The sequence below is a fragment of the Salmo salar genome, chromosome 13, assembly GCF_965601325.2.
Source record: "Salmo salar chromosome 13, fSalSal1, whole genome shotgun sequence".
Classification (NCBI taxonomy): domain Eukaryota; kingdom Metazoa; phylum Chordata; class Actinopteri; order Salmoniformes; family Salmonidae; genus Salmo; species Salmo salar.
The window spans coordinates 66,404,550-66,416,550 of NC_138303.1; the positions used below are offsets into that span (position 1 = coordinate 66,404,550).

General features: G+C 43.6%; 1 protein-coding gene across 4 annotated transcripts in view; it reads left to right on the forward strand.

The window, feature by feature from the left end:
• Positions 1-12,001, forward strand: part of LOC106567559 (double C2-like domain-containing protein beta) — a 367,378-nt gene that overhangs the window by 287,548 nt on the left and 67,829 nt on the right. For all 4 annotated transcript variants that reach the window (XM_045693460.2, XM_045693462.2, XM_082960276.1 and 1 more), the window contains one exon: positions 185-259. In XM_045693460.2, coding sequence (XP_045549416.1) covers positions 185-259 — 75 coding nt within the window. The remainder of the gene's footprint in view (positions 1-184; positions 260-12,001) is intronic.

A 12,001-nucleotide genomic window follows, 5' to 3' on the forward strand; every position in this document is an offset into this window, starting at 1 on the left:
TTGGCCTTGTATGTCTGACATGTTTTAACAAGTTTTTTTTTTGTGTTGGCTGGTGGATGTGGGGTTTTCATTTTAGTGTAGTCACATTTGGACATTTTATCATGAAGGTCTATGTTGTGATGCGCTGTCATACTACCTTGTGAACGGCCTCTCTTTCGACACCATCTGTCTGTCTCTCCCACAGGGGCTCAAACCCATGGACCACAACGGGCTCTCGGATCCGTATGTCAAACTGCACCTACTGCCTGGGGCCAGTAAGGTACGTACCTGTCTTATTATACATCAATCAATCAATCACATTTATTTGTAAAGCCCTTTTTACATCAGCCGATGTGACAAAGTGCTGTACAGAAACCCAGCCTAAAATCCCAAACAGCAAGCAATGCAGCTGTAGAAGCACGGTGGGTAGAAAAAACACCCTAGAAAGGAAGGAACCTAGGAAGAAACCTAGAGAGGAACCAGGCTCTGAGGGGTGGCCAGTCCTCTTCTGTCTGTGCCGGGTGTAGATTATAACAGTACATGGCCAAGATGTTCAAACGTTCATCGATGACCAGCAGGGTCAAATAATAATAATCACAGTGGTTGTAGAGGGTGCAACAGGTCAGCACCTCAGGAGTAAATGTCAGTTGGCTTTTCATAGCCGATTGTTCAGAGTTAGAGACAGCAGGTGCGGTAGAGAGAGAGAGTCGAAAACTCATGTTATACTCATGTTTAAGGGACACTATGGGAGTTTAGGTCTAACTGTTTACCTCAAATGTTGTGGGATTGCGGCAGGTAGCCTGGTGGTTAAGAGCATTGGGTGAGTAACCGAAAGGTTGCAGGTTTGAATCCCCGAGCCGACTAGGTGAAAAACTCTATGTCCCCTTGAGCAAGGCACTGAACCCTAATTGCTCCAGGGTCGCCGTCAATAATGGCTGATCCCTGGCTCTCTACCCACTTTCCAAGGGTGTCTCAGAGGATTGCGATATGGGATAAATGTAAGGACCCCACCAATTATTATGGTTCATACACACCTATTATAAAAGTAGGGCGATTCCAGTGTTATGGATGTTACATTTGCATGCAAATCACAACTTTAATGTCTCACAGAAGGGACAAAAAAATATAAATACAACTTTTGATGTGTGTGTCTATAGTACCCCTTGTGGTAAGTGTATTTCCCCAAAAAAGATGACTTCCAAATAATTGCATGTTGAAGAAATAAAGCATATAAGATGTATTATGGATGTTACATTAAATGGACAAGTGTTTTGGAGGAACATAATATGAACAAAAGTCTGAGTTTTTAAGTTTTTAGGTCAAAACATGGATAGCCATTTTGATGGAAAGGCTTTGCTGAACACATAAACAATCATTTTGAAAAGATTTGCATTATTACTTTACAGGGGGAAAAATACCATTATGGATGTTACACCATCCGTTCCGAATGTTACAGTCTGAAATACACATTCAAATCGTAAAGATTTATTGATCTAAAATTATCGTAACACAGTTGTTGTTATTTGGTTTTTAAAATGTCTGCAGAAGGCATAGTACCTTGGGATTGTATAATTACAGGTAGCCTGCAGCATACCACCCTGCTTCCCACTGCTGGCTTGCCTCTGCAGCTAAGCCGGGTCAGTCTTGGATGTGAGACCATATGCTGCTGGAAGTGGTGTTGGAGGTCCAGTAGGGGGCACTCTTCCCCCTTGTCTAAGGAGATCCCAATGCCCTGGGGCAGTGAAGGGGACATTGCCCTGTGTAGGGTGCCATCTTTCAGATGGGATGTTAAAATGGGTGTCCTGAGTCTCTGTGGTCACTAAAGATCCCATGGCACTTATTATAAGAGTAAGAATAGGGGTGTTAACCCCAGTGTCCATTACACCGTCATGGCCACATTCTCAGCTTCCAATTGGCTCATTCAGATATGATACATCTGTTATGGATTTCATGTGTATCATAACGCTGAACAAAGATGCTCAAGAGCACCGACGGTATTACACATGATCTTCTGTTGAGATAAGTCCATGTTCAAGCCTGACTGTGTTGTTGTTCCAGTGATATGACACAGTTCAAAATGAATGGGAAAGATAAGCACCATATAATTTCCAGATTTACAGTACTTTTATCTTTTCCGTTCACTCGAGGCGCATATGTGATGTGGATTTATCTTGACATTAGGCTACTTTTGAAAACATCTGATAAACTTTGATTTTGGTGTAATGTCCCTTTAATAATCTAAATACAGTGATGCATTAATGCATATGCTGTCATATCAGATGGTGTCATGTCTGATTATTAGAAATTAACAGACACTATCATGCCCCGTTATAGAAGCTATGGATATATAGTTAACTGCCAAAATAAAGGAAACACCAACATAAAATGTTTCAATAGGGTGTTGGGCCACCACGAGCCGCCAGAACAGCTTCAATGCGCTTTGGCATAGATTCTACAAGTGTCTGGAGGGATGCAAAACCATTCTTCCAAGATAAATCCCATCATTTGGTGTTTTATTGATGGTGGTGGAAAACTTTGTCTCAGGTGCCGTTAAAAATTACCATCTCCCAACCACGAAGGACTGTCGTCTAGTCGTATTGTAATTCTTGTACCACCTTGGTCTCCGTGGGCTAGCCTTCTCTTGTGCCAACGCTCCACTTAGCAGCTGCCAATAAGGGTTTTCTAAATCAGTTAGGCTGTCCCCAACTGTTCAGACACCTTGACCTCCGAGTGGACTCTCCATCAGACCATTATTAGGTAATTGATTGGGCTTGAACGTCAAGCATATGGGCACTGTTTCATTTGGGGGCCTGAAATTACACCACAAACATGGCAGCTGTGACTAGCCGCAGATGTTCCTCACTACTTGTTAAAGGCGGCCATCAAGTGGTCCAGAAAGAGAGACATGCCGCCAGAGAATTTCCCCCAGAATAACATTTGCTTGTGTCTGAGTTTGGTCTAGCGGTAAAATGCAGCCCGCTCCCGACTGTGCATGCCTGTTGAGAAAACTGGGTTAATAATTTAAATCCCTGCATTGACCTCCTCAGCTCACGAGGTCTGTACACCTCTCATCAGTCTCCCCTTTACTTAATAACTATATCCATCCCAATAAAAGGATTACGTTACATACAGAGTGGAATTCACTTCCCTTTTTTTATCAAAACTTAAACTTTGTCTCAGCAATGGTGTCCAACTCTGGTCCCAGAGACCGCTAGATAGACACGTTACTCTGGTTGTTTGTGTGGGGTTTCAGATATGAATCAGCTGCTGATTGAGAGGAAACCAATCAGCATGCACTTTGTTCTCCAGAACATTAATATGCGACTACTCAGCACCAAATAATCATGCCGGTTAACCGATTAAATGCAACAGACATTGTTCTTCACTGTCCATTACTCACTACCACACACAATATCAGCTTGCTGTTTTGTTAAACTCAACACTGTTCCCTAGCAGAATGTGTGGGCTCGTGAAGTCCACCACAGAGCAATGTGCTTCTCCAATCAATAAAGTGGAGGGAAGTGTCGCATAGTGGTAGGAGTTGTTCCAGAACTTTCTATAAAGAGCACAATACGGTATAAAAGCTATATAGCATCTTCCTGACAAGTCAACATATAAGCAATGTTGTTTTTTTAAAGGGTTTACCATTTGAGATTTATTGAAATTGTTATATTGCATATATGGTTTTTGGTGTTTGCCTTAAGCACTTATGCATTCATGCATTGCATTTAAAAAAAATTGAAGGTGCTGTTACAGTATGGTATGGTGTTTATGTTGTGCACTTAGACACATTTTTATATAAGCATTTTGAGTATTGATACAAATGTACTGCATGTATGTGACAGCTCTTTGTACGTGCATGTCAGATAAAAGGTTAGTGATGAAAGGGAAAGAGGCATACAGAACTCTCTATTTTAATTAAATATCCAACCTCACTCTTATCACAAATGATTCGTGACCAGAGGCTGATGCTGCAGATGCAGACATAGATATAGAACACAGAGATACTTCCTCTTGACAAGAGATGTAATGGCTTATGTATAGCCATTGAAGGTGTGATTCATCACTGTAGAATTCTATTCTTACTGTTCCATCCTGCATCGACCCCAGTCAGCAGCCATACAATGGCACTACTTTGCATATTATAGTGATAATCAAAGCCATGTATACTAAATACGTACACTACGTATGTGCTTGTCTTACCTACCTTAGTTGAATGCACTGATTGTAAGTTGCTGGTGATAACTAGCTAATACAATCAGCATGCAGTGATTGCTATTGGTATATTTGTTTGATGAATTTGATGAATAGTCAAGGCACTGGTAGGCAGACAGGTTGATATATTGCTGGCTATTGTTCATGATTAAATGTGTCTCTCACATCATATGGTGATCAGTTATCTCCACAGGCTTTATTTTTCATCTGGCGCTAAGGAGGTGCAAGTGTCAAACACACCTTAGTTTGCAATTTCGTCATGTAAATACTGGCACACTGGCATTTTCCCACCCTAACGTCAGGTTTGGCAATTTACCTGTCTAACATCAGCTCACTTGCGCTGAGGCGGGAGGGGTGGAAATATTTGAGGTGTCCTTAAAAACAAGCGTAAAAGTGACAATTTCATTTTTAAGACCCATAAAAAGCAGGTCTCAACGGTAGCTCAGTTGATAACGGCATGGATTTTGAGAGGGTATGTGCGGCCTATCTAGCCATGACACACAGTGCCCATGCATGGAACGAGAGATGTGCCTTTTGTGCTGGTGAATCTTGTATTTAGAAACATAAAAAATAAGATTTGTTTCCCATCATGTCATTTTAATTTGACTAAAAACCAAGCATAGCCTCCCCTTAATCAAGGCTGATTTAGCAGCATCTCATTGGTGCGTCTTTTTATCCTGGCCATTAGCCAAGTAATTAGCCTATGAATAAAGGGTTTACTGAGATTACTTTGAGATATTTTGGATGTTTTTGCCCTCATGCCTTTTCATTATTCACAATTCACACACCTGCATACTTCATTTTGCTTGTTCAAGTAGGCTATCCATCTCCATTTTCAAAGAGCGCCCCTCATCCGATTACCAAAGACACGATACTCCAAACTATTCAGTCCTCCTATGATGCCATATCAACTGCAGAGATATATATTTTTAATCTGCCTCGCACAAAGGCAACAATACAATTGACAGGATGTTTATAATGTTATGCGTAAAGACATTTAGGACTATGTGTGCACCCAGTGCCATGGAACAAGAGAAGTGATTTATGATATCATGCTTCTAAGCCCATCCTACAATATTTAGAAATATTGTTGTTGTTTTAAACAGATTGCTTGTTTTCCATTTCATATGATTAAAAACCAAGCCCTCCATAGGCTACCCTTACCCTGGGCCTAGGCTACTATAATGAAGTCTGGTTTAACAGCAATGCATTTTTTATCCTGGCCTTGCAAAGTAGCCTATCCATAAAAGGTGTTTAAATGGTCTATTCGTCAGAGTGCCTTGAATTTAAAATATACTGCACATCCTAAAACACACACACGAATGCTTGTTCAAGTATCCACACTCTAAAACCTAAGAGTGCATCCCTCCAAAGAGCGCCTCTCATCCGGTTACCAAAGACGTGCTCGTCCAAACGTATTTAAATTATTCAGTCCTATAATGCAGTATCAACGTTAGGCTATATTTTGGCCGTCAACACTACACACATAGGCTATTGAAAAAACAGTTCATATTACATTTTTTCTGTTGCTATTACTCGTTATTGTGGCCTATGCTATTTAATAAATGGTAGTCTCAACCCACAATCAACCAGGAGGAGAATATTCCTTGCCCCCAACCGAATATGGACTTGATGACAACACAGAGACCGTCAATAACCTACAGAACTTGTGACAAATACAGCATTAAGCCATGGAACGAGTTGATTGGCCAGTGAGTGGCCAAGCCCTTGTCGGTCAATTTCTTCAACAAATGATCAGGTCTATATAATTATCAAACATTCATTAGTAATGGAAAAGAAACACAGACTCTTTGTTTAAGTATTAAAATTATCCTTTAGTAATACAATTGTAGGCAGAAGTTGGTACAGAGTACAGTACATGATGGCTCTCCCCAGGTTCTGCAAAATGTCTAAGACATCCTGTAACTCATGTAGCCTCTCCCAGTCCTCCTGGTGTGAGTTTCCCTGGCAACAACATTTTAATAAATCTAACCTCCCCCTGACAGCAGCAACCATCTTATCAGCAATTGAAAGCTCAGAAGTGGGTTTGACCGAAACTTGAAGTATAGGGTCATAACAAGGTGAACGTGTCCAAGCATCTTCTGACAGGTGGCTGTTTTCATCAGGCCTGCGGCAGCCTTGTGTTCTCAGAAAACCAGTCGTATTCTCAGAACCTCAGATAGCCAGGTGGGGCCCAGACAGGAGGAGTATGTATGAACGTAGGCGGTTTTCACCTTCTGATAATGTCTGAAGGGCACAACACTCAAAACAGGTGTTAATACACACACAGAGGTCTCCTAGAAGAGGCGACCTAACAGTTTATAATAATGCAATGTATTAACCCTTTTAAAGGTATGAGCCCTTGGTTTAACCCTCTTCATTTCCCCTTTGAGGCCACTAGGCCTCAACAAAGCGAAGTAACTCAAGCATAGTGATTATAAGAATCATCCATAAAAGGTGCATTAGATTGCAAGCAATCCTCAGGAGATTGAGGATAGAAATAAGGGTCTGGGAGATGAGGAACATGAAGCATAAACATGCCTGGCATAGCCTTATGAAGTACACATTTGCCAGCTGCACAGAATGCACAAATGCAAATTAACAAAACGATCAGTGGGAGCAGTAATGGAACCAAAATGGACAACAACTTAAATCCAAAATGTCCTAGTACATCTTTCAACCACCCAAACGGGGACCAGGAGTCTTCTCCTGTGGGGGTGTAGGTATCAGCCAACTGTTAATTCTTTCAAAATCAGAGGAGTCAGGGAGAAGCATAACACATTCAGTGGGGGAAATAGAATTTAGGGCCCTGCATTATCCACCCTCCTTAGCCAGAATGTAGTCTAAAAATATAACAGCTTTAAGATTCTGAACATCAGTAGAAAGAAGGGCAAAACCAGCAATGGTCAAATTCATAGGTGATGGTGATGTTGTTAATCCAATCACCTACGCCAATTGATCCAAACAACTCACTCTGACTCTGAGGGTTTTTTAAAACGACTACAAACGAACCACTCGGCGTGGCTTGTCGGCTCAGGTTCTGGACCATTTTTACCCATTGGTTACTGGTTTTTAATTGAATCCCTTGGATCTCTATTCCCTCCAACAGCGGCTGCTGGTGGATGATAAGAAGTATCCAAAACATGTACCTCAAAGGTTTAGCCCAAGTTTTGTTTTTAACAATGTGACCATAGCGGTCATGTGTATCAACATCTGGGTCTGGGTGTGCACTCTTATCTGTTATGATGGTTGGGATGTCTTCTGGCAGTGTGATAGGTGGTGCCACCCCTGGTGCTTCTGGACCTTCACTGCTCTGGGTGTTGCTGCGATGACCTGGTATGGACCCATCCATCTTGGGTTGTTCCACTTCCTTTTGTGGACCTTCAGCTTGATCCATTCTCCAACGTCAACAGGCAGGCTGTCTGGGTCACCCTGTTCTGGAACTTCTTGGGCCTTCCTGTATGGGGAATACAAAGACCTAACAGCATGGGTTAGTTCCTTCATATATTTGCTCAAATCATCATCCAGTGCAGTCAGGTCAGTCAGTTTTGGAGTCATTGGTCTGTGTAAAGGGACGTTCATTGGACGGCCAGTTAAGAGCTCATGTGGGCTAAGCCCTGTTCCGCGGTTTATACTATTGCGCATTTTCATCAGGACTAAGGGGAGACACTCTACCCACGACTTCCCTGTGAAGTGGCATGCTTTGGCAAGCCCTCCTTTTATGGTTTTATTAGCCCTCTCAGTAATCCCATTACTTTATGGGTGGTAGATACAAACAAACTTCTGATCTATCCCCAATTGGGCAGCCACCTGTGCAACCACATCTCCTGTGAAATGGGTGGCATTTTCTGCGGAAAGAAATTTGGTATACCAAATTTAGGGATAATTTCCCTTACCAGAAGTTTTGCTACCGTTTTAGTGTCACATTGAACAGTTGCTTCAACCCACCTGGTAAAGCGGTCAATTATTACCAGGCAGTATCTCTTTCTTTCCTTTCTTTCAGCCATGTCTATGAAATCCATAGCTAAATGGGTGAACGGACCGGCCGGCGCTGGAAATTTCCCTGGTTTCCGGGGGGTACCCTTACCAATGTTGTATTGCATTCACGTAGTACATTTACATTTCAATCAGATTTGGACAAAACCAGGTGTCAGATATTAGTCTTAACTTCTCCCCCCTTGGGGTGGGCCACCCGACACACATTGGAGACGAGAGGCAGAGGCAGAGCTGGTTTGCCAGAGAGTGATTGCCTCCACAGGCCATCAGGGCTTCTGGAGCAGCCTCTAGACTCCCACAAAGGGTAATTAAGTGCATACGCAGCCTGGTGTTGGTCCAGATCAGTGATTTCAGACATACACGGGGAGGCAAGCAGAACCGCATGAGTATGGCAGCTGGAAGCAGCATTCTTAGCAGCAGCATCAGCAGCTGCATTACCCAAACTAATGCTATCAGTGTTGCCTGTGTGGGAAAGGACCTTAAGAATAGCCAATTCAGCTGGAAGCAACATGGCCTCCAGCAGGGCTTCTATCTGTAAACGGTGTTTAATAGGGGTACCAGACGCGTTAACAAAGTTCCTGCCTTTTCAAACCCCTATCCAAGACAGGGAAATGCCAATGGTGTATACAGAGTCAGAATAAATGTTAACCTTCAAACAACTACCATATTTACATGCTTCAGTAAGTGCTAGAAGCTCAGCTTGTTGGGCAGAGCAATGTTCTGGCAAAGGCGGTTCAATCAATTATGTCCTATCTAATGAAACTATACCTAACCCTGCATGTTTCCTACCAGTCTCCCTATCAATAAAGGCAGAGCCATCAACAAAGAGAGTAACATCAGGGAGCTCAAGAGGTTCATTATAAAGGTCAGACGGGCCTTAGAATCATATTGGACTTGATCAGGACAGTAGTGTGGTTCTCCATTTTCCAGAGACACTTTTAACAACAGAACATCGTTGAATCGTAAGGTGAGGCTGTAATTATTGGTTCTTTGGTACCATCTGGAAATATATACTGGTGACACTGGAGTAGGGGGTCAGAGCATCCCTATTGTTGATTATTCTGCGGTGGGAACCACGTCTGGTTTATCGCAGGAGGCTGTTGGGGCCATCCATATTGTCGACCATTCATCTGGGAAAAGGGAGGTTGAGGCTGTCCAGTGTAGGCTGGTCTTCCACCTCTACCACCTTGGAAGTTCCCTCTGCCAGCATTCCCTCTCCATTGCCCTCTCCCACTCTGCTGCCAGGGTTGCTGCTGCTGCTGTGAGGGCACATGTTTCTCATATGGCCTGCCACACCGCTGTACCAGCACACCAGCGGTAGTCTCAGTGGTGGTAGGTATGGTTGTGGGTTCCCATATGGTTGAGGAGGGAACTGAGTAGCAGGTGCTTGGGTAAACTGTGGTGGAGGAGGCTGCTGTTGTAGGGCAGCTGGGGTTACAGCCACCATTAGATTATTGTTTTTCCCTTTGTCCAGTTGGGCTAGTTGGGCTTTCTTGAGTTGTGTGTCAAGGCCAGTCTTCCTTGCTTTTTCTTCAGTCCTCATCTTTTTCCAGGCTCTGCAGTGATGCGGGGAAATTGTTTCGCTGTTGTTTCCAAGTCCCCAAAACTCCATGGTTTGTAATCATAGTACGGTTGTCTTGTACCTGAGGTCTTTATCACCAGAGGGTAGGTTCCCACAGGAAAGTCATCACCAGGCTGTCTTCATCCATTCAGTCCTTTTCATCGCCCGTCTCTGAGATGTCCGGGGCTGCATGTTTTTAAATTCACCCTGTAACTATGCAATGTCACTTTCCACCTGGTGTGACAGGCGCCTGAGTTCGTCCCTCGAGCGATCCAGTTGTTGCTTCATACTCTGTGAACCGGCAGCGCACGCTTGAGAGTCCTCTTCATTATCAGCATCAAATTTGTTTTTTCTCAATAGTTCACGTTCTTCCTCCTCTCCCCTCCTTTCTTTCCACTGTCTCCTCTATTGTTCACTTCTTGCTCTTTCTTCACTTTCCGCTCTCTCTCGTTTTACCTCTTCTCTTTTCTTCCTTAGTTAAGTTACTTCCACTTATCCTTTTGTCTCTGTCTTCATCATTGCAATGTCTTCTGATTTTGTTAACAGATTTATCCATTTCTCTCTGCACCTTCTTTTCTTGAGCTGCCATGAGGTCCTTTGCGTGGTAACTCTAGGGTAGAGGTGTTGATTGTGTCCTGGCATCATGCCATATATCTCCTAGTCCTTGATACATTCTACCCGGTGCCGGTGGTGGAGAAGAATTATCACCTTGAGCTACTAGTTTGTTTGGGAGTAGTGGATAAATTCCTTTAAACCTATCTCTGCAGTAGGGAGGGTGCGGTGGAGCATATGGTGGAGCGCTGCATTCTAGAGGAAACTTCTCTGTCTTGACGGAGGCAGGGTCTTTAATCTTTGTCAATTCCTTTTTCAAACAGGTAGCTTTCTGTTGAGTCCAGAATAGGTTACCCTCAGTTTTTAACCTCGACAAAGCAGTCACCGAAAACAGGGTGGATTTTTTTTCTCTCCCTTGGTCTTATTTTCCTGTCTTCTTTTCACATTGTCCTGCACATGTTGATATTTTGTTTTATTAAATGGCCCGTCCGTAAGCCATCTATATTCAGGGAAGTTAGGAACCAATATAAACAGGCAGTTAGGAAAGCAAAGGCTAGCTTTTTCAAACAGACATTTGATCCTGTAGCACAAACTCCAAAAGGTTCTGGGACACTGTAAAGTCCATGGAGAATAAGAGCACCTCCTCCCAGCTGCCCACTGCACTGTCACCACCGATAAATCCATGATAATTGAGAATTTCAATAAGAATATTTCTACGGCTGGCCATGCTTTCCACCTGGCTACCCCTACCCCGGTCAACAGCCCTGCACCCTCCGCAACAACTTGCCCAAGCCTCCCCCATTTCTCCTTCACCTAAATCCAGACAGCTGATGTTCTGAAAGAGCTGCAAAATCTTGACCCCTACAAATCAGCCGGGCTTGACAATCTGGACCCTCTCTTTCTAAAATTATCAGCCGGAATTGTTGCAACCCCTATTACTAGCCTGTTCAACCTCTCTTTCGTATCGTCTGAGATCCCCAAAGATTGGAAAGCTACCGCGGCCATACCCTCCTCAAAGGGGGAGACACTCTAGACCCAAACTGCTACAGACCTCTATCTATCCTATCCTGCCTTTCTAAGGTCTTCGAAAGCCAAGTTAACAAACAGATCACCGACCATTTCGAATCCCACCGCACCTTCTCCGCTATGCAATCTGGTTTCCGAGCTGGTCATGGGTGCACCTCAGCCACGCTCAAGGTCCTAAACGATATCATAACCACCATCGATAAGAGACAATACTGTGCAGCTGTATTGATCAACCTGGCCAAGGCTTTCGACTCTGTCAATCACCACATTCTTATTGGCAGACTCAACAGCCTTGGTTTCTCAAATGATTGCCTCGTCTGGTTCACCAACTACATCTCAGACAGAGTTCAGTGTGTCAAATCGGAGGGCCTGTTGTCCGGACCTCTGGCAGTCTCTATGGGGGGTGCCACTGGGTTCAATTCTCGGGCCGACTCTTTTCTCTGTATACATCAATGATGCGCTCTTGCTGCTGGTGATTCTCTGATCCACCTCTACGCAGATGACACCATTTTGTATACTTTTGGCCCTTCTTTGCACACTGTGTTAACTAACCTCCAGACGAGCTTCAATGCCATACAACTCTCCTTCCGTGGCCTCCAACGGCTCTTAAATGCAAGTAAAACTAAATGCATGCTCTTCAACCGATCGCTGCCCACACCTGCCCGCCCATCC